Here is a 23,758-nt window from a genome sequence, read left to right on the forward strand (position 1 = left end):
TCCTCTGTTTAAATATTCATAAGTAAAGTATTTTTAAAATTTGTTTAGGGTTTTTTTTGTTTGGTGCTGGACTGGGTCTTGAACTCAGGACCTGGGAACTAGCCATTAGTTTTGTTTTGCTCAAAGCTAGTGCTCTATCACTAGAACCACAGATCCACTTCAGCTTCTTGGTGGTTAATTAGAGATTAATCTAACAAACTTTCTTGTCCAAGTTGGCTTCAAATCTTGATCCTTAGATCTTAGCCTCCTGAGTAGCTAAGATTACAAGCATGAGCCAACAGCACTCAGCATAAGTAAAGTTTTGGAAAGATTATTTAACAAATTCAGTAAGGAGTCAGTTCAAGGTTAAAAGATTCTTTTATAACTCTCAGATATATTGTGTGACCTTATATAGATGTTGATTAATGAGCTAATTGTAAGAGTCATGTCAAGGCAATTGGGGAAGTCTAAATATGGACAAGTGGGTATTAGTTGTTAAGTATAACTTTGTGCTTATGCTTATATACTTTGTAGATATTTATTGAGGTATGTAAAAATGAGAAGAGATAGTATCTGGGATTCCTTAATATTTGCTTAAATATTCTTTAAGCAAAATAAAAGAAGGCTTTCTTGAAGCAAACTGTGTCAAAATATTGATCATTCTTAAATCTGAGCAATGAGGGTTCATTTTTATTTCTTTACTTTTAGTATAGTTAATTTGTTCCATAATTTTTTTAAATTAGAGTTTTAAAAAAATTCTAGAAGACAGATGGGGTAGCAGGAAGCCAATGTGCACTAAGAGGACAGAGTGGCACCTAATAGCCTTCTTACCTGGAGTTTGATGGCAGTGAAACTCACCTGCAATTTCAGAGGATAAAAAATATCATAGTAACACACAAAAGATGAAACTGTGAGAATCAACTGTACCAGACAAGAATATCATTAAAGAACTGATTAATAAGTGTAGTGGGAATTGGGAGCCAATGACTCACACCTGTAATCCTAGCTGTTCAAGAGTCTGAAATCAGGAAGTGGCGCTGTAGCTCAAGTGGTAGAGCGCTCGCCTTGAGCTGAAGAGCTGAGGGACAGCACCCAGGCCCAGAGTTCAAGCCCCACGACTGACAAAGAAAAAAAAAAAAAGAGTCTGAAATCAAGGATAGTTTTTTGAAGCCAGCTCAGACAGGAAAGTATTTTTTTGTGTGTGTGGGTCCAGTCATGGGGCCTGAACTCTGGGTCTGGGCGCTGTCCCTCAGCTCTTCAGCTCAAGGCTAGCACTCTACCATTTGAGCCACAGCACCACTCCCGGCTTTTTTCTTTTTTGCTTATGTGGTGCTGAGGAATCAAACCCAGGGCCTCATGCATGCAAGGCAAGCGCTCTACCACTGAGCCACCTTCCCAGCCCATGGCAGGAAAGTATTGAGACTCTATCTAATAACCACCAAAAAGCAGGCAGTGAAGCTGTGGCTCAAGTGTAGAGTGCCAATCTTGAGGGAAAAAGCTGCCAGATCCTGAGTTCAAGCCCTAGTATCATCACGCACGCGCACACACACACACACACACACACACACAGAAATGTGACTGCATTTGTTGGGGGAGGGGATAGCTGACTGTTTAATGCTATGCCTTAAGTGATAACTCTACTCAGCCTGAATTTTTAATTATAATTTTTATTGCTGCTGTTATTATGGTGAAGGTAATGATGCCAAATCTGTAAGCAAGCAGTATTCTCTGAAAGTAACAAAACTAGAGCATGAAGCAGAGCAGGCAAAAGTGGAGCTGACTGAAACACAGAAGCAGCTACAGGAACTGGAAAACAAAAATCTTTCTGATACTGCTTTGAAGGTCAAATTACAGAAAGAATTCCGTAAAAAGATGGATGCTGCAAAGATGAGAATCCAGGTAACTTAAAAATGTAATTAAGAACCAGGTGCCGGTGGCTCATGCCTATAATCCTAGCTACTCAGAGATCTGAGGATCTCAGTTTGAAACAGGCTGTGCAGGAAAGCCTGTGAGACTCTCATCTTCAATTAACAAGCACAATGCTGGAAGTGAAGCTGTGGCTCAAGTGGTAGAGCCTTGAGCAAGAAAGCTCAGGGACAGTACCCAGGGCCCAAGTTCAAGCCCTAGAACCAGCACCAAAAACAAATGTAATTAGGAAAACTTTTTAAAGCCTTACTATTCATACTTATTTAAGAATTCTGCTGGACTGGAATGTAGCTCAGTCATAAAGCACTGGTCTAGTGTCTGAGGCTCCAGGCTTGATCCTCTGTATTACAAACAAATCCCACAAAGCAGAATTCTTGCACCAAGTTAGGAGAAATGTAGGATTCCATTTACCAGCAGTAAAAACTGTTGCAATTATTTTTTATTTAGTGTGCTGATTGGTTTACATATTTTATAATGGGTAGTATATTACTTTATTCAGTAAGTCTATTGTTTTTTTTTTACAGAAGTTATATTTTATTTACCATTTAGAGGATTAACACATATAGTTAACTGGAAGCACTTTATTTGGATTAATTTCATCTCCAGAGACAAATGAGCAATTCCAAGAAGTTTATGGCAAAGTCTATTGTTTTGATTTTGATATTTAAAAAAACTTACATGGGATGGGCATGGCTCACTCCTGTAATCCTGGCTACTCAGGAGGCTGAGATCTGAAGAACATGGTTCAGAGGCAGCTCAGGTAGGAAAGTCTGTGAGATTCTTATCTCCAATTAACCACCAGAAAATCAGAAGTGGTGCTGTGGCTCAAGTGGTAGAGTGCTCGGCTTGAACTGAAGAGCTCAGGAACAGCATCCAGGCCCAGAGTTCAAGCCCCACGACCGACCAAAAAAAAAAAAACCCCAAAAAACAGAAAAAATCTACATGGTAAGAAACAAAAATAACCACAGACATAGTATCCCTTCATGAAGGACAAAAAATCAAATGATAGTTTAAAAATATATAAATATATTAAAAAACATATAAATATTTATAATATCAGTTACCCATGTTGAAAAAATTTTAAACTTTTTTGGGGGGAGAGGTCGGTCCTGGGCTTAAACTCTGGGCCTGGGCACTGTCCCTCAAGCTCTTCAGCTCAAGGTGTGTGCTCTACCACCTAAGCTACAGTGCCACTTCCGGTTTTCTGGTGGTTAATTGGAGATAAGAGTTTTATGGCTTTTCCTGCCTGGGCTAGCTTTTTGTTGGTGGTGGTGGTGGTCATGGGGCTGGAACTTTGGGCCTGGGTACTGTCCTTCAGCTCTTAAGCTCAAGGCTAGCACTCTACCACTTGAGACACAGCGCCACTTCTGGCTTTTTCTGCTTATGTGGTGCTAAGGAATCGAACCCAGGGTCTCATTGGTACAAGGCAAGCACTCTACAACTAAGCCACCTTCCCAGTCCCCCACTCCCCACCCCGGACTAGCTTTGAACTGTAATCCTCAGATCTCAGCCTCCTGAGTAGCTAGGATTACAGGAGTGAGCCACTGGCGCCTGGCTAAACATTTTCTTATTAGTATATATTGATGGTACCAAGATAGTTTTAGCCAGATGCACTGGCTAGCCTGAAACTCTAGCTACTTAGAAAGTAGAGCTGGGGTGAATGGGAGAGAGGGAGCCTAGCATAAGGCCAACCCAGGTATAAAATTTGTGAGACTCTATCTCAACCAATGAATGGGTGTGGTGATGCAATTCTACCATCCTTAGAGAGACAGGGAAGCACAAAATAGGAGTATTATAGCCCAGGCTGGCCCAGGCATAAATCAAGACTCTACCCTGAAATTAAGTAATGCAAAAAAGGGCTAGACATGTAGCTCAAATAGTAGAGTGTCTGCCTAGCAAATGTGAGGCCCAAATTCAGACCCTAGTACAACCAAAAATGAAAAAGGGACTTCAATTTGCTATTTCAGTACATGCATACAATGTTACCTGGTCAAATTCACCCCCTTTATCACTCTGCCTCATTCCCCTTCCCCATTTAAAATACTTTCTACAAGTTTAATTGTTCCGTTTTCATATATGCATAGAAAGTACTTAGACTATATTCACTTTCTACCCTTTCCATTTGCCTTACCTCACCCACAAGTACTCACCTCCCAATAGAACCTGCTGTATAGTTTCATCATTTATTTTCTTTAGTGTGCATAGATGCAGGGGATGAGAAGGAGGGTAGGAGAATGGTGGAGGTAAGTCATATCAAAATACATTTCATCTACATGAAGACACATAGGAAACTTACTGAATGCTATTAAGTAATAAGAGGATAAGGGAAATGTGGAAAGGGAGAGCAACAGATGAGGTAAATTTGACTAAAGTATAATGTATACATGTGTGAACTATCATGGTGAAACCCTTTTGTACAATTTATATGTACTAAATATTTGTGAGGAAGAGAGAACCTGACAAAAGCAGACTGTCTGAAAGAGCATATAGGAAAAGTCCAAAGTGATGATCTCTAGAAGGGTGCCTATAATCCTGCCAGCCCCTGATCCAGCCATGATGCCCAGCCATCATGCCCAGCAGCTACTCCTTCCCTGACTTACACTGGAGCTCTTACTGTATGGAGCTTGCACAGTAGCTTCAACTAGTCTTGACTAGTAATTTTACTTTTCAGAAGAAAATTAATGGAGAAAATATGGCAAAACTTAATAAATTCAAATAAGACTTAACTAGTGGAGAAATTACTTTATTGAATAGATTAAAAATGTACAAATAACACAAAGATTGGTAAATGAAACATTTCCAAAGAACCCCACCATGGACTACTATCCATGGCACTTTGTATATACTCAATAAATGGAAACTATTTCAGACGGTTTTCTGAAACCATAATTGATTGGTTTAAGAAAATAACTTTGAGGGCTGAGAAGGTGGCTCAGTGGTAGAGCACTTGCCTTGCATGCATGAGGCCCTGGGTTCGATTCCTCAGCACCACATAAAAAAAAAGCTGGAAGTGGTGCTATGGCTCAAGTGGTAGCTTGCAAGCCTTGAGCTGAAGAGCTGAGGGACAGCACCCAGGCCCACGACTGGACCCCCCCCCCAAAAAAAAAGAAAACAAAGAAAATAACTTTGAGTAACACACAACTCAGTCATAATTCCTAATGCTTGAATTTAGCTATAACTTCAGAAATAGCCATAGTTAAATATTCTGTTCTAGGGCTGGGGAAGTAATTCAGTAATAAGAGTACCTGACTAATATTGTGAGACCCTGGGTCTAATTCCTAGTACTCAGAAAGAAAATCCTATTGTGCAAAAAGGAATCCTACTGTGTGTATGAGGAAGCCATTTTCAGGTGCTTTGTTAAATCATAATGAGTTTTCTAGAATGCATGTCTGGTTCTTTTTATTTTATGATCTATTGCTTTCCTATTGCAGAAACATATTCCCATTGTTTTCATTGTAGATAAAATTGAATTCATTTGACCTATTTAGAACAATATTATTTTGTTTGGTAGGGGGAACTACGGCACCGCTAATTTTTTTTAACTATATGTATGTATCTGATATGTAGCACCTGTCACAGGTGAAGATGAAAGTCAGTCCCTCCTACAGTTCCCTTGCCACCTCAGATATCTAAATATCTCCACTAAAAATTGTTACCTATATAGCCTGTCAAGTCACTACCAAATTAAATCAATACAACTTGAATATGTGAACTGTTTTAAAGGAGGTCTGGTGATTGTTCATGTCCTACCTTCTATTTTTCCTCAGAATATTTATTTCAACTTACAAGGCATATCCTAGATTTGGGGGTGTTCTTTTTCATTTCTTGATCCTTCAAATGAGGGTCTTGATATCTAACAAATCACTGACTTTTTTGTGCCAGTATGGTACTTGAACTCAGGGCCTTGACTGTTTTTGCTCGACTGGTGCCCTGCCACTTTGAGCATAAGTCCATTTCTGGCTTTTTGGTGGTTAATTGGAGATATAACTCTCATAGAGGATTTTTCTCTTTCAACTGGCTTTGAACTGTGATCCTCAGATCTCAGCTTACTGAGTAGCTAGGATTATAGGCGTGAGCCACCGAAGCCCATCTTAAGAATACTCATCTTTAATAATTTACATGTCTGATAAAAATGATGATGATTTTCCCAGTTGTAAAATTAGAAATGCAGAAGAATAAACAAATGTTGAACCTTTCAAAAATAAGTGAAAATCTAGGGGAAATGGCTGCCCTTACCATTGAATGAAAAGATTAAGTTTAGTTAAGAGATGAAAGAGATGCACTTTTTCATTTTGAAATATCTATGTGATCTCAGGTCTTACAGAAGAAGCAACGAGATAGTAAGAATTTTGCATCATTGTCGATCCATAATGAGAAACGTGCCCATGAACTAGAGCAGAATGTAGGTCACATGAAATACCAAAAGGTACAGCTGCAAAAAAGACTTCGAGAGGAAAATGAAAAAAAGAAGCAACTGGATGAAGAAATTCAGCGAGATCAACGGAAAATCAAAGTAATATTGTCATACCTTCCTGCTAAGTATAATATGAAATGTTAACCACTCAGAGCTAAAGAAGCCAGGGTCTTGATTCAGTTGGCTTGTGAAGTATCTGTCCTTGACCTGCCTTTCACTGCTGTCCTTAGTTACTTCAAAGCTTTGTTCATCTACATAGTAAAAACTATTTATTGAATTCTGAGTACTGTCTTGAAGGCTTTGGCTTCACAAAAGAAGGTACAGTGATAAATGTTCTCCTCATAGGATTTTTAGTTGAAATTAGTAAAAAATACAAATTTATAGAGTTGACTCTGTGTGTTTGTGTGTGTGTGTGTGTGTGCGTGTGTGCGTGCGTGCACATGTGCTGGTCAAGGGTCTTGAACTCTGGGCCTGGGCACTCTCCCTGAGCTCTTGATATCTCAAGGCTAGTGCTCTACCACTTAAGTCACGGCGCCACCTCCTGTTTTCTGGTGTTTAATAGGAGATAAGACTCACAGATGTTCCTGCCCAGGCTGGAACCACTATCCTCAGATCTCAGCCTCTTGAGTAGCTAGGATTACAAGTGTGAGCCAATGGTGCCCAGCAGTGGAGTTGACTTTTTCAAAGTGTTTTGACATGTGTTGTCTATGTGGCTCCTGGAAAAAATGCAGATAAGATGGTACCATGTCATTCTCAGTGCGCACAACAGTGATCAGGCTGGTGGTGTAGCCAGCCATTCCATAGACTAGACAGCTGGGGAAAGAACTAGAGCTGTGAGCCTGGGCTCTGGAACAACACTAACATTAGCTTCAATCCCAACTCTCATTTCCTGGCTGAGAAAATCAGTCACTCTTTGAGTCTGTCTTATCTAAAATAGTCTTTAAAAAGTTATTGTAAAGGTGATATACAGAAAGGTTACAGTTACATAAGTCAGGTATTGAGAACAGTGTCACCTCTTCCCTCATTTTCTCCCAGTTTTCCCCCTCTGGACACTCCTCCCTGCCAAGTTGTATAGTTCATTTTTAACAGTGTCTAGTGAGAATCACTGCTGGCTTAGTTTATCCTTTGTCCCACCATTTCTGTGCTTCCCCTTCCCTTCCCCAAATCAGATAAACTTACATCAAGACAAAAGGTACAGAAATCAAAAACTGTGACAAAAGGGGAAAAATAGGAAAAAAACACAAAAAGTAAAAAAGATGACCATCATAATCATAATAACATAGTTATCTAATATATGCCCCGCTCTGTTCATTGAAATAGCAAACAGAACCAAAGGATTATAACATAGTTTTCTTTTTATTAATATTTTATTTAGAGCAGTTTTAGATTCTCAGCAAAATTGAAAATATCTAGTCCCATAAATCCTTTAGACTCCTTAAATTTTTGACACTGGATAGAATCTATTTACAGACCATAAAAAATTTGTACTTTAGTTATAGAAGAGAATCTAAGAGCATTTACTCTTTTTTTGTCTTGTTTTTGTGCCAGTCCCAGGGCTTGAACTCAGGGCCTGGGCACTGTCTCTGAACATTTTTGCTCAAGGCTAGGGCTCTACCACTTGAGCCAAAGCTCCTTTTTGGTGATTAGAGATAAGTCTCACAGATATTACTGCCCAGGCTAGCTTGGAATTATGACTCTCAGATCTTAACCTCCTGGATCTTGAGCCACCAGCAGTTTTTTTTTGTTTTTGGTGTGTGTGTGTGTGTGTGTGTGTACACACGTGTGTGTGCACCGGTGCTGCCCCTGGGCTTTTGTGCTCAAGGCTAATGCTCTACCACTTGAGCCACAGCTCCACTTCTGCCTTTTTCTGTAGTTAATTGGAGATGAGGCTTATGTGCTTTCTGCCCCAGGCTGACTTCAAACTGTAATCCTTAGATTTTTTTCTGCCTGGGCTGGCCACACACCCCGATCCTTCTCTCAAACTCTAGGAGAGGTAGTCTTATAGGTGTGAGATACCAGTGTCCAGCCTTATTGTGGTTTTAATTTTCATTTCCTAAGTTACTAAGTTTTAATTTTCATTTCCTAAGTTACTAATTCAAGCATCTTTTCACATGCCTATTTGTATATGTTCTATGGAGAAATGTCTGTTCATATCTTTTGTTCATTTTATTTATTTGTTTAGAGGAGTTAAAATTTTCCCCTCTTTTTATAACTCTATATGTTGTATAATTTCCATTTATGCATAAGATGTATTTTCACCAAATTTACTCTGTTACTTTTTCCTATGCCTCTACCCTCACTTTAAAAATTATTTATTTTCGCCGGGCGCCGGTGGCTCAAGCCTGTAATCCTAGCTACTCAGGAGGCTGAGATCTGAGGATCGTGGTTCAAAGCCAGCCAAGGCAGGAAAGTCCGTGAAACTCTTATCTCCAATAAACCACCAGAAAACCAGAAAACTGGAAGTGGCACTGTGGCTCAAGTGGTAGAGCACTAGCCTTGAGCTGAAGAGCTGAAGGACAGTGCTCAGGCCCAGAGTTCAAGCCCCACAACCGACAAAAAAAAAAAAAAATTAGTTATTTTCTTTTTGAGGCAGGGTCTCACCATGTTTCATAGGCTTACTTTGAACTAAGCAGCTTAGGCTAGCTTCAAACTCTCGATCCTACTGATGCAGGCTCTTCTTCAATTCTTATCTGCCTTTATTATTAAATTGCAAGAATTATGTATTCTTGCCAGGTGCCAGTGGCTCACACCTGTAATTCTAGCTACTCAGGAGGCTGAGATCTGAGGATCACAGTTCAAAGCCAGAGCAGGCAGAAAAGTCTGTGAGACTCTTATCTCCAATAAACCACCAGAAAACCAGAAGTGGCACTGTGGCTCCAGTGGTAGAGCGCTAGCCTTGAGCTGAAGAGTTGAGGGACAGCACCCAGGCCCAGAGTTCAAGTCCCACAACTGACAAAAAAATTATGTATTCTGGACATTAAACCTTGTCAGTCAAATGATTTCTAAATATTTTCTCATTATCTAGATTGTCTTTATTTTTTGACAATGTAAGATGTTACCGAGCTGGTTTAAAACTCATGAAAAAAAAGTTATCCTCTTAGCAGATCTTTCTGCATAGCTGGGACTACAGATTTGTACTATCACATTGGCCTAAACTTTTATAATATGCTTTGATGTACAGTTTTATTTTGAAGTCCAGTTGTTTCTATTGCTAATTGTGCTTGTTTTTCTAAGAATCCATTACCAGACCTGAGGTCATAAAGACTTACCTCTAGCTTTTCTTATAAAAGTGCTATGGTTTTAGGCATTATATTTAAGCTGTTTAGCTCTCTTGGGATAGTTTTTACATAGGATGTCTAGAAGATCTCCATGTGCCTTGCATGTAGATCTCCAATTGTACCAGTACCATCTGTTGAAGAGACTTTTCTTTCCCTTGAATGGACGTGACACCTTTGTCAAAACTCATTTTGGTTGGTTAATGGGAGATGCTGGTGGAGGAAGTAGGGAAGATATTGGTCAAAGAACACTAAGTTGCTAAGATGAGTGTTGTATAGTGCTTTATGATTACAGTTAATACTATAAGCTGAGCTTGGAGACACGTACACCTCAATACTTGAGAGGCTGAGGTAAGAAGATCTGAAGTTTGAGGCCAGACAAGGCTACATAAATGAGAGCCTGTGTAGAAAAAGATTGTATTTTAACTATAAAATTGCCAAAAGGAAATTTCAGTTACTTTCTCTCATCTTAAAATGTAAAATGGTAATTATACAAGATTATTATATTAATTACCTTAACTGAAATAATTTCATTTATGTATATTAAACATTATCTTGTATACCTTGGAACTTTGGCCAGATATGGTGGCTCAACCTATAATCTAGTTACTTTATGGGCAGAGATCAGAGTGTCATGGCTCTAGTCTAAGTCTGGGCATCAACATTGAGATTCCATCTCAACCAGTGATTGAACATACACACCTGTTATCCCATTTACAGGTGAAGCAGAATGGCTGGGCACAATAGTAGACACGTGTCATACTACATGACACTGAGAAGCACAAGTAGGAAGATTGCAGACCAGCCTAGCCTAAGCATAAAGTGAGACCCTGCCTTGAAAATAACCAATGCAAAAAGGGCTGGAGACATGGCTCAAGTGGTAGAGTACCTTTTTAGCCAGACTCTGAGGTTTAAGCCATAATTCTGCCAGAAAAAAATTTTTTTTTTTTTGTCGGACGTGGGTCTTGAACTCTGGGCCTGGGCGCTGTCCCTCAGCTCTTCAGCTCAAGGCGAGCGCTCTACCACTTGAGCTACAGCGCCATTTCCGGTTTTCTGGTGATTTATTGGAGATAGGAGTCTCACGGTCTTTCCTGCCCGGGCTGGCTTTGAACCGCGATCCTCAGATCTCAGCCTCCTGAGTAGCTAGGATTACAGGCGTGAGCCACCAGCGCCCGGTGAGAAAATATTTTTTTAATAAAAGTCAACTGGGGAGCCTGGCATGAGTCTGGCTCTAATCCCAACTACTCAGGAGGCAGAGTTTGGAGGATGAAGATTGAAAGCTAGAGGTTCCAGGCTCATAGGGTCCTGAGTTCAATCTTCAGTGCTAGGATGAAAAAAACTGCAACTGGCCATATGTGAATGAATGTTCTCTTCCACAGTGTATGTTTCTACCCTCTTGTCATTACCACACTTTTTATTTCTTAAAATTTATAGTTTTGAGAGGTCAACAAGTAAGTCTTCCAGCTTTGCTTGTCTTTCCTTTTTTCCTTTGATTTCAGTCCTCTGCTATTCCATATAAATTTAAGGATCCATTTTTCCGTTTCTGAAAAAGGCCATTAAAATTCCTTTCTTTCAAGACAAAGTTTCAGTTGGACTTGGTGGCACACACCTATAATACAAACTCTTGGGAGGCTGAGATGAGGATTAGGAGCTCCAGGCCACCCTGGGCTATATACTGAGTTCCAGTATAACTCCTGAAACATAGTTGAGACCCTGTCTCCAAAACTAACAAAAAAGGCATGCGTGGGGTTGGTAGATCAACCTAGACTAGCCTGAAATTAACTATGTAGCTCAAGCTGTCCTCAAACTTGGGATCCTCATATCTCTTTGATTATAGGGTAGTATTGACCACTGACAATATTAAGTCTATTCATGTGCATGGGAATTAGACCTACTGCAGCATACTTTAAACTTGTATATGGACAAATAGGAATAGTAGAAATTCAACTTCAAGTATAAAGTATCTTGAGATAGCTTTCTTTCAGCATCCTGAAATTGCTGATATTCTTGACGGGGTTAACGAGCTCAATTATAGCATTGGATTAGAGAAACAATGGATTAGGGAAAACTAATGGGAGGCAAAATAAAAATCTGGTCCAAAGTCACTCATAATGCAACTAAACTAATTTAGCCTATAACAGACCAGTGATCCTCTCTCCTACTATGTGATATTTGCCAGAATAAGGGAACTAACCTATTATCTTGTTTATACCTTATCCTGAAAATGTAATTATTTCCTCTGAAGAATTCTTAAGTCTCTTAAATAAGAATATCCAGTTCCTTAGCCTCTTCCCTCTACTCCTATCTTCAAGATGGCATCTAGTTTATGTGGTAGTTGAGTCTGTAGCTTTCTTTCACTACATCCCATAGATTTGAAGGACATGATTGGCTAGAATCTGCTCTCTCTTGTCCACCATTCCTTGACTCATGGTGATACAGCCATGGCTAGAAAAACATACGGGCTGGTCTGCCTGCCTTTTTCAGAATGTGGATACTTTAGTTTCATCTTTACTCCATTTGCTTCTGTAGCATTGTAAACTTGTGTTGAGATGACTGAGTTTTCTGTCTAGCTGCTAGCCCAGTGGTCTCTCCTACTCTCAGTTTGGGGTCCTATTCCTTACAATGACTGGCCCACATTGGCCTCTCGACTCAGGATCCATGCTGTATGAGACCAACTTATCTAATTAGTCCCTCTTCCCTAACAGTACCTTTACTCTTTCTGTGAGTCTAGGCAATCCCTGTAGGTTTGGGGTCTCTGCATGTATTATGTTTTCTCTCTCAGATGGGGTGGGGTCCCTTCTTCTCTTGCCTCTTTTTCTGAGTCAAAACTCAAAGGGGCTGGGAAGGTGGCTCAGTGGTAGAGCGCTTGCCTTGCATGCATGAGGCCCTGGGTTCAATTCCTCAGCACCACATAAACAAAAAGAAAAAAGCCAGAAGTGGCGCTGTGGCTCAAGTGGTAGAGCACTAGCCTTGAGCTGAAGAGCTGAGGGACAGTGCCCAGGCCCAGAGTTCAGGCCCCCATGACCGGATGCAGAAAAAAAAAAAAACTCAAAGAAGGACACTTGGAACACAAGTCTTTAATATTTTATTTTTCTTTCTTCCATTCTGAGGGCTGGAAAGCTCTAGTCTTTTATTTCTGTTCTGCTTGTGCTACTGAAATTACCTGTGGAGAAGGAACAGTTTCCATTTATTACAATTCACAGCTCAATACTTTATTATAAAGTATTTATTAGTAGAAAAATAATCCAGGCATAGGTAGCTCTTGTCTGCAATCCTAGTTACTTGGGAAGTAGAGAATGGAGAATCATGGTTTGAGGCCATACTGAGCAGAATATTTGCAAACCCCCTTTCAACCCAGATCTGGGTATAGTGCCATGTGTCTATCATCCTAAGCTACATGGGAGGCTGAAATTGGGAAGATCAAGGTTCCAGGCCAGCTCAGGCAATCCATGAAGGGAATCTCTATGAAGGGAAACTGGATGTGGTGGCACATGCCTATTGTCTGAGCAACTACAGGAAGCCTAAAGCAAGTAGATCATGGTCCAGGTATGTGCCCAGGAAGAAAATAGGATCCTATTTTGAAAATAACCACTACAAAACAGAGCTGGCAGCATAGCTCAGCAGTGTAACACTTGCCTAAGAATCACAAGACCCCGAGTTCAAGATCTTAGTACTGGCCCCCCAAATTTGAAATATACAAATGAAAGTCTGTTTTCTTTTGAGACAGGGTCTCACTGTGTTGGCCACATTCCCTGAAAACTTGTGCTCTTCCTGTCTCAACCTCCCAATAGTTGTAGTTATAGAAAGGTACCACTTTGCCTAGTGAAAGTCCTTTATTTATTTCTCTCTTCCCCTGCTTTTTCCTTTCCCTTGCTTTCTTCCCTCCCTCCTTTTTCTTCTTCCCTTCCTTCACTCTTGCCCTTTCCATCCCTCTTTCCTGGGAGAACTGGGGTTTTAACTCAGGGCCTTATACTTGCTAGGCAGGCACTCTGCTGATGAGCTATGCCTCCAGCTCTTCTTTACATTTGGATATAAGGTTGTAATTCCTGCCCAGATGTATGCCTGGACTGCAGTCTTCCTGTTTTATACTTCCCGCCATAGCTAGGATGCAGCATCTTCTGCAGAGATGTAGTCTATTTTCTGCCCAAAATGGTCTGGAACTCTAATCCTCTCAATCTCAGAATCCCAGATGCTAGGATAACAGACTATACAACTGCACTGACTATTGGTTGAGATGGGGCCATGTGTGGGGGGCGGGGGGCTGCATTGAACTATGATCCTTTTTTATCGTAGCCTTCCAAGTAGCTAGGATCACAAGTATGAACCACAAGCACCTCGCTTACAATCTTATTTAAATTATACGAGTCAATAGATATATAATTATCTTGCCAAATTGATGTCTAACCACAGACCTTCAGTTTTTATACTTACCCATCATGGACCACTAACAGAAATGGGCTATTTATCCATGGTTTCAGTCTGGTTCCTGCTAAACTTTAGTAGTGACAGCAGCATCTGCTCTAAACCCTAGAGGAGGACCATGAACTTTGGGCTTCTTGACACTTAAAATGTGGATGGAAACAAATTAATGGAATTTTGATCTGTCTTGCAAGGCTATTGAAAGCTGTAGACTATTTGTGAGCACCATAACGTCAATATTATTTCTTTTGCATTTCTACTATAATAAACTCAAATATACCCATTGCTAACTCTGTAAAAAATTTGTATATGTGTGTGTGTCAGACCTAAAGTTTGAATTCAGAGCCTAGATGCTTTTTCTCCTCAAGACTAGTGTTCTACCACTTGAGCCACAGCTCTACTTCTGGCTTTTTTGCTGGTTGACATAAGAGTTTTACAGACTTTCCTAGTCAGGATGACTTTGAATCATGATCCTCAGATCTCAGCCTTCTGAGTGGCTGGAATTACAGGCATGACCCACTCACGCCTGGCTTATAAATGGTACTTAAATCAAATTAATTTATTATGATCAAACTTAGGGGTCTCTAGCATGTTAGGCAAATAAATATTCTATCACTGAGCTAGCTATATCACCAGCCTAAAGTTATTTTTTTAAAAAGCCCCATTTTTCATCCACTCATTTTCTCTTTTTGCAACTAGGAAAAGTAAATGTTAAGAAATTGATTCTCAGGGTGTGGTGAGTATAGCTCAATGGTAGGGTATGCCCTTAGCACATTCAAGACCCTGAGTTTAAGTTACAGTACCCAAAATAAAGAACAGCAAATGAGATGAAAGCTATTTTCTGCATGATTTTTTTTAATTTTCTGCATAATTAATGATAGCCAGGTAGTAAAAGTGCTGAAGTGTCTTTAATTTTTTTTTTACAGGAGCTCCAGTTAAAAAACAAACAGGAAGAAGATCTAAAACTAAAAGCTCAGGACATTGACACATGTTACTTGCAACGGAGAAAAGGCCTTTATGGACAGGTAGAACCACTCCAGGTTTGTTAGTTCTGTGCAGTGTTTGTTTCCTCTTCCTTTTGATGGTTGTCTAACTAGAAATCAAAAGTGTGCATTCTGAATAAAATCTCAAATACTCATGTGTAAAATTTTTAATATTCCTTAATACTAAAAATTATTTTCTGATCCAGAAATTGCTTGTTATTATTATTTTTAAAGAAATATGTTTATTTGAAGGTTATGGAATACAGATGTGGACTCTGTGTTCGCTAGCTTCTTTTATTCTGACTGCAGTTTGGACACAGATGTATTTCTAAAAATCAGAGCTCTACATTCAAACAGTTCCAAATTGGATATACCTAATAAATTTTAAAGAACTGTTATTTTAGTTCTTCATTTGCAAATTAAAAAGTCATAATTCCATGAAATAATTTCAAAGTTCAAAGAAATGAAAGGAAAATAATGTGTGTAAAATTGTATTATACTCCAAATGTAAATACATCTATCTTAATTGTGAAAACTTTACTTCCCTTAAATTTTATATATCTTATTAGTGACAGTTAGGACATGGATGTATTCCCACACATACTCTCTTTACCCAGAAATATTTTAACAGTGATTTACTTTTGTGTTTTGGTTTTTCTCCTATTGCAACAGAGCTTACAAAGGTCTTCTTTCAAACTCCACTCACAGTTGAAGAATAATTGAGTTTGTTTCATTGCAGACTTTGTAGGTCTCATATTAGACTGTCTAAGGCTAAAACAAATGGAAATTATTTTCAATAGTTAACTCTCTTTTCCTGCCCTAATGATTGTCAAGCTTCTATTTTAGAATTCAGTATAAGAGTATAGTATGTAGACCTGTATGTTAGACTCACTAGCTTTGTGCTAGTGAGTTGCCTTGGCCACTTTGCTCTCTTTATCTCATGCATCTTTACTACCTCACTGAGATATTGAGACACAATACTAATTTGTAGGAGTTACTTTTACCAGACCAATTAGCAGCTAGACAATAGTATATGTTGATTTTTCTGTTTATTGTTTCAGTATCTTTATGATACCACTCTGTCCTTTTGGTAGAGTACATCAAAATCATATTCCATTTGTTCATACTCCATTTGTACTTATGTTTACACTTGTTTCTTTAACAAAATACAACTTTCTAGCTTTTTACCTTCTAAGAAGTTAACTACAATGTAGATTGGGTTGTTATCCCATTGATTAATGATTGAATTAAACATTTATTTACTTCTTCAATTGACATTTTATTTAGTGGCATTTGTGGGCCAGACAACACTGCACCTATTATGGATAGAGAGGTAAAAAGCACAGCTCCTACAGTAAATCGATTAGCTCAAGCTAAGGGATGATAGACTAGTAGAGCAACTGTCCATGTAAGTATTATGAGGGAGATGTGCACCTCTCAAAATTCCCATGCTAGGAATCTTTAATACAGGTAGAGAAATTTGTCTTTCCTTTTTTTTTCAGGCTGAAATGCTTCACACTCTTGAACATATTTGGGGAATCAGTTTTAATTTTTAATAAAGCAACACAACAGGTTAAGTAGAACCACTCCTTATGGTTTCAGACAGGAACATGAGTTATTTTTTACTGATTGTTTTAATGTTTATTTCAGAGGTTTTAGCCAGTCCAAAATTATAGTATCACCATGTAATCTTTATGGTACGAGGAAAAACAAATTATGTTTCTTTGAAATTTTAATATAGAAATTGGATGAGCAAAAGAAATGGTTAGATGAGGAAGTAGAGAAAGTTCTGAACCAACGCCAAGAATTAGAACAGCTGGAAGAAGACCTAAAGAAACGGGAAGCCATAGTTTCTAAGAAGGAGGCCTTGCTACAGGAGAAGAGCCACCTGGAGAGTAAGAAGTTGAGATCTAGTCAGGTATTCCATTTAATTTGTTATGTAATTCTGGTTCTAGGATTTTTTCCCCCTAAAAAGTGAATTGTATAATTATGAAGTTAGAAACCAAAAGCTAGTCCAAGAAAGGTTCAAGTGGTGGAGTGTTTGCCTAATAAGCATGAGGCCTGGAGTTCATTACCCAGTAATGCCAAAAAAAAGTATTCTCTCTCTCTCTCTCTCTCTCTCTGTCTCTGACTCTCTTTCTCTCTTTCTCTCTCTCTCTCTGTCTCTGTCTCTCTCTCTCTTTGTCTGTCTTTCTCACACACACATACAATTCAGATTCATATTTGGAATCTGACATTATATATATATATATGACATATATATATATCTAAAACCACACATTCTTTTTATTAGCTTACAATAGTTATTACTTGGGGTGGGGGGCTTTCATTGTTCCATTTCCACACATTTACAATAAATGTTACCAATATTAAAGGAATACCACTAACATTAAAGACAAAAACCAGAGAGAAAAAGGAACTCAGAGAAATTAGAAACAACTAGAAGCTTAAAAATCTTCCAACAAACATCTTGGTATACTTGATGTGATAAATGATATTACTGTATCCATCAAACAAGAACTACAAGTTATGAAAACATGAAAGAACTGTTGGACATTAAAAGGGTTAGAGGATACAGTTGAAAAATCTCAGTAAGTTAAAAGGCAAAGCACAAGAAAATAACAAATATTTTAAACTAGGAAGTCCAATTTTTAAATAGTAGGAATTCCAGAAAGAAACAAAAAAGAAGCAGGAGAGATTATGAAACACACAGTATAAAAAAAATTTCAGCACTAATTTTCAAGGATCTAGAAAAATGAATACCCTAAGCAAAGCATTATGAAGGTTTAGGTGCACAAAGGGAAAAAAAAGATTCTGAAAGCCTCTAAGTAGAAAAGACTAGTTGCTTATCCACCTCAAGAATCAAAATGGCACTGGGCTTTTCAACTTCCTTCACTAGGAGGTAAAAGACATGAAGCCAGCTTCAAATTTATGAGGAAACATTTTCAGTTAGTAATTCTTCTCTTAGCCAAACTCTTAATCAAATGTGAAGATGGAATGTGGACATTTTTCATGTTTAAAAATCCCCAATCAAACCTGTCTCAGGAAACTAGTGTAGGATGTCCTCCACAATAAGACCATGAATTATGAAAAAGACTTCAGATCCCCAAAATGTGATCCAGCAGGAGAATGGAGGCTACAGGCAGAATGTTTTCAGAAAAAAAATGTATTAAAAAGATTTCTTGATAAGTTTGGTCAAAAGAAGAAAGTGCGGGAAGGAATTTTATAGTTTTATTTTACTTATAGGGTACCAAAATTGGAGTATGATCATTTTATGTTAGGTAGATGAGCTATGACTCATAGTTTCAAAGTCCTAATAAGGTGTAAATGAATACTGATGTAACTAAAAGCTGTACTAGAACTTAAATTGGGAGAATGAAGGTAGGGAGGGGGTAAGTGGAAAAGGGGAGATATAAGAGTGCTAAACTCTATAATATACAGATGATGGACAGTATCTAAAATTAACATCATTTAGACATGTGGACCAAAAAACCAGAAGAAACATCTAAAAGGATGGGAAGCAGCTTGTTTAGGGAGTAGGACTCTGGTGAAGGTTATGAGAAGGAACTACTTTTTTAACTTTATGCTAGTAAATATATGGCTACACACACACACACATATTTATAACTACTGCTACTAGGCACCAGTAGCTCAGGCCTGTAATCCAGTCTACTCAGGTGGCTGAGATTTGAGGATCATGGTTCAAAACCAGTTGGGAAGGAAAGACCGTGAGACTCATCTCCAATTAACCACCCCCAAACAAGAGCTAGAGATGGCAGTTTTGAGCAAAAAAGCTACAGGACAGGACCCAGGCCCTGAGTTAAAGTCTTTGTACCATTACATCACACACATATACACACAGAGACACAAACGTATACACACAATACTTATTGCATATCTATAAACTTTTTGACATTCATGGTTGCTTCAGATCCTCACAACAATCCTGAAATAGGCACTACTGCTTCCAGTTTATAGGTATCAAAACTGAGGAGCAGAAAACTCAAGTGTCTTATAGGAGACCACATAGCTAGGGAGAGACTGAGATAAAAAATATTTTAGTGTAAGCTATAATATTTTCTGACTAGAATGATGTATAGATAAAATCAAATTTTATGTTTAAAACACAGCAAATATCAATATCTAGGGAATTACAGTTCTTTGTAATAAGCTAAAGTAAAAGACAGTTCAATTTAGAAAATAATAAAAAAGAAAAACACTATCTCTGAAAACCTCACTTAAGGCATTCTTGGTAGTAAATTCTTAGTTTAAATCTATTTTTTAATATATTCAGCTTAGTATTTATGTGTGTGTGTGTGTGCGTGTGTGCGCACACACATATGCACACATTCGTGCTCCTGTACTGGGGCTTGAATTCGATGCCTCATGCCTCATATACTTGTTCATCTTGCTTGCTCACAGCTGGTACTTTACCACTTGAGTCATACCTCCAGTTTGGCATTTGGTTGGGTAATTAGAGATGGAGTCTTATGGACTGCATGAGCTGACTTTGAACCTGGTTCCTCTAGGTCTCAGCCATTTGACTAGCTAGCATTTTAGAAGAGAGCTACCACCACCTGGCCTCAACATAAGATTTTGATAATGAACCCCCAAAAAAATCTATGGGAGAAAATAATTTAAAAGCTAAAAATGCATTCACTTAATAATTTTCTCTGTTTTTTTTTTCTGATTTATATACAGTCTGGATTTCTCGTAACTGTTTTGGGGGTATTTGGTGGATTGTATCTTTTTAGGCCTTAAGCACTGATAGTTTGAAAATATCAACTCGCCTGAACTTGTTGGACCAGGAATTGTCTGAAAAGAATATGCAGTTTGAAAGCAGCACAGCCGAGGAGAAAATAAAGATTTCAGAACAAGTTCAAGTTCTTCAGAAAGAAAAGGATCTTCTCCAGAGACAAAGAAACAGTGTGGATGAGAAACTTAAAAATGGTAGAGTTCTATCACCTGAAGTAAGTCAGTATTCTTTGGAACTGGAGTTGATGTATGAGTGATTTTCTTGGTCTCTTGTCACACAATCATAAAAATGATAAACCTGATAAACTTGCTTCCTTGATATTTTTGTCATCTGTAATGAATTCACCTGGCATCTCTTAGTATGGTAAACTATGCTTGACTAGAGACAGACATGTCCTCACAGAGTGCTTCAGAGAAATATGGCCCTCTCCTGACATAGCCAGCCATTGGAAAACCAGTATTTCTTGAGTTTGGTCTTCTAAGTCTTGATTTCTTATCTGAAATCAACATCCTCAGAACATTAAGGGTTAAAAAAAATTCTTCCCAAGGAAACTTTTGAAAAAGAGTTGACATTGGGAGCATGTACCACACCAAATCCAAACAATAGACATAAAATCAACTCTCAGTAAAATACTTCTTAGTTGTAGAACATATAGGTCCTCTCACCTTTTTTTTTTTTTGGTCGGTCGTGGGGCTTGAACTCTAGGCCTGGACACTGTCCCTGTGCTCTTCAGCTCAAGGCGAGCACTCTATTGCTTGAGCCACAGCGCTACTTCCAGTTTTTGAGTGTTTTATTACAGGTAAGAGTTTCACGGACTTTCCTGCCCAGGCTGGCTTTGAACCGCGATCCTCAGATCTCAGCCTCCTGAATAGCTAGGATTACAGGCATGAGCCACCAGTGCCAGGCTTCACCTCTTCTTTCTTAGGGAGGTTGGGGTTAGTCAAATATTTTTATTATTATAAAGGTGATATACAGAGTGGTTACCATTTCATAAGTCAGGTAACAAGTACATTTCTTTTTGGACAACTGTCACCACTCCCTAGTTTTTCCCTCCTGTCCCCTTCCACAAGTTATATAGTTAATTTTCAACATAGTGTCTACTGAGTACTGCATTTGTTCACCTTTTGTCCCACCTTTTCTGTGCCATTACCACCCCAAAGAAAGATAAACAAGACAAAAAGAAAGGAAAAAAGTCTTCTTCCCATTTCCTGGAGTTCATTTTGATAAATATTATTTTCTATGATCAGAGGAATTTTTTGCCCAGACTTTTTGTTGTTGTTGTTGTTGGTCGTGGGGCTTGAACTCTGGGCTTGGGCACTGTCCCTGCGCTCTTCAGCTCAAGGCGAGCACTCTACCACTTGAGCTACAGCGCCACTTCCAGTTTCCTAGTAGTCTGTTGGAGATAGGAGTCTCACAGTCTTTTCTGCCTGGGCTGGCTTTGAACCGCGATCCTCAGATCTTAGCCTCCTGAGTAGCTAGGATTACAGGCATGAGCCACCAGCACCCGGCTTGCCCAGACTTTTTTTTAACTGAGGCTTGAACTCTGGGCCTTGTGCTCTTGCTTGGCTTTTTCCCTTTTGGCTGGTGCTCTACCACTTGAAGCCATGCCTCCATTTCCAACTGTTTGCTAGTTTTTGTTTCTCAGATTTGTCTGCCTGTGCTGGTTTCAAGCCTCAATTCTCAGTTCTCAGCCTCCTGAGTAGCTAGGATTATAGGCATGAGCCACTGACAGCCACTGGACTTAACTTGTTTAAAATTTTTTTCACCCAGTAATGGCCCTACATCTTACTTTATGAGATAAAGCTGATGATATTTTTCATGTGCTTGGGCTTGGGCTTGAGCTTGAGCTCAGGGCCTCAAGCTTTACTTGTTTTTTTCACTTACTACTGGTGCTCTACCCTTTGAGCCATGCTTCCTGTTCCAAAAATGAATGTTTGAGCTTGAATTTTCTTTTTTTCAACTGTATTTTTTTTGTCTTTTCTTTTTTTTTGGTACTGGGGATCGAACCCAGGATGTTGCACTTGCTAGGCAAGCGCTTTGCCACTGAACTACATCCCAGCCCTGAGCTTGAATTTTCTCTACTGATATTTATTGCTTGTGTCCTGTCATTACCAAACAAAGTAAGGGCAAACTCTTAAAAGAAGGTGAGTTGCTGCCAGTCATGTGCCTTACAGAATCTTGTAGTGATGTAGATTAGGATAAGATAGAGAGAGGTAAGAGAGCTAGTTTAAGAAATGGAAGGGCTGGGAAGGTGGCTCAGTGGTAGAGCGCTTGCCTTGCATGCATGAGGCCCTGGGTTCGATTCCTCAGCACCACATAAGCAAAAAGAAAAAAGCCGGAAGTGGCGCTGTGGCTCAAGTGGTAGAGTGCTAGCCTCGAGCTGAAGAGCTGAGGGACAGCGCCCAGGCCCAGAGTTCAGGCCCCACGACCGGACCCCTCCCCCCCCCCCAAAAAAAGAAAAGAAATGGGAGAAAGGAAATAAAAAGTTAGATTGTTAACTGACTTGGTGAAAGGAATTGAGGACTAATTTAAGGACTAAGTCAAAATTGATCAGGTACCTACCCCTCTACTGCCCTATTTTATGAGTTAACTTGGGTAGTTGTGGAGAGTGTCACAAGAATCAGGTTTTATTCCTAAAGTGTTCAATTGGAGCCCCAAGCTTTCAGATTTGAAGCTATGAGAACCTACAACACAACAAAATATAAGGAGGAATTCTGCCTGGCCAGGACAGATACTAGGCCTTGTGAAAGAAACAAAACTGTAAAACATACATCTTTCCCTTGAGAAATTCATACTCTATCTTGGAAAAAAGAGAAATATATGAAAACTCTAAACCTCAAAGTACATAATGAAGCAAGTTGTGTTGCAGGGTACTGATGGTTCTCACCTGTAATCTTAGCTACCCTCAGGAGGCTGAAATCTAAGGAACGTGTAGTTCAAAGCTAACAAAGGTGAAAAAGTCCATGAGAATTGGATCTCCAACTTGGAAAATGCCAGAAGTAGAGGTGTGGCTGAAGAGATAGAGGACCAGTCTTTTTAAATTTTTTTTCTTTTTTTTTTTTTTTTTGTCTAATACCAGACTTGGACTAGGTATCTGACATTTTCGCTCTATGACCTGAGCCATGCCTCCAACCCCTGGAGCACCAGTCTTAAATGAAAATGCCAAGTGAAAACTCTAGGCTTTGAGTTCAAGTCCCAGTACTGGCATTAAAAAAGAAAAAAGGCAAGTTGTGGATATTCTAATAAAGCTATCATTATTATACTGTTTATGCAAAGCAGTACAATGATTATTTGAGGGAAAATGTGTCAAGGCTAACTTGGTAGATTAATATCATGAATTGGATTATGAAGAACATGTATTGACAAATTATAAGAAAGCCATTTTAGATAGAACATGGGTAAGAAAGGCATATAGAAAAGAATGAGCAAATTATGTGAGCAAAAGGGTAGAGGTCTATTACTAAGAAACATTAAGACTTTTACTTCATGAGGATTTCTTTAAACTAAAAGTGCATATAGATTTATGGTGAAAATGTTTCACTGTGTTGAAACCTACTGAGCAGACTCCTGGATTATTTTGAAGGAATAATGAACTTGCCACAGTTGTTGGGATTCCATATAGTCTGTTTCTTTGTACTTTGTCCCACACAGTTGGTTTTCCTTTAGTGTAACTATGAAGTGGGATTTGCTCTCACTGGTTGTCAAGCCAAGACTAATATTCCCAAGTAAAACTGCCAGTAGCAGACTGCTGGATATGTGAGATTGTAAAGTGCAGAAATCATCAGTAAAATCTTGGTAGAAGGATGTCTTTTTTTGGGGGGGGGTCTGGTCGTGGGGCCTGAACTCTGGGCCTGGGCACTGTCCCTCAGCTCTTCAGCTCAAGGCTAGCACTCTACCACTTGAGCCACAGCGCCACTTCCAGCTTTTTTCTTTTTGCTTATGTGGTGCTGAGGAATCGAACCCAGGGCCTCAGGCATGCAAGGCAAGCGCTTTACCACTGAGCCAC

General features: G+C 39.1%; 1 protein-coding gene and 1 long non-coding RNA gene across 4 annotated transcripts in view; one reads left to right on the forward strand and one right to left on the reverse strand.

The window, feature by feature from the left end:
* The window catches only part of Kif27 (kinesin family member 27), a 101,831-nt gene that overhangs the window by 58,370 nt on the left and 19,703 nt on the right, over positions 1-23,758 (forward strand). For 2 of the 3 annotated variants that reach the window (XM_070035509.1, XM_070035511.1), the window contains 5 exons: positions 1,673-1,878; positions 6,221-6,418; positions 14,940-15,053; positions 16,738-16,914; positions 19,751-19,966. In XM_070035509.1, the coding sequence (XP_069891610.1) occupies positions 1,673-1,878; positions 6,221-6,418; positions 14,940-15,053; positions 16,738-16,914; positions 19,751-19,966 (911 nt within the window). The remainder of the gene's footprint in view (positions 1-1,672; positions 1,879-6,220; positions 6,419-14,939; positions 15,054-16,737; positions 16,915-19,750; positions 19,967-23,758) is intronic. The other variant, XM_070035510.1, reaches the window with a different exon arrangement.
* The window catches only part of LOC138836873 (uncharacterized), a 53,206-nt gene continuing 42,124 nt past the window's right edge, over positions 12,677-23,758 (reverse strand). The window contains exon 7 of the long non-coding RNA XR_011375112.1: positions 12,677-12,757. This is a non-coding gene — a long non-coding RNA (uncharacterized lncRNA). The remainder of the gene's footprint in view (positions 12,758-23,758) is intronic.

The sequence above is a fragment of the Dipodomys merriami genome, unplaced genomic scaffold, assembly GCF_024711535.1.
Source record: "Dipodomys merriami isolate MVZ:Mamm:240054 unplaced genomic scaffold, mDipMer1.0.p SCAF_26, whole genome shotgun sequence".
NCBI lineage: Eukaryota > Metazoa > Chordata > Mammalia > Rodentia > Heteromyidae > Dipodomys > Dipodomys merriami.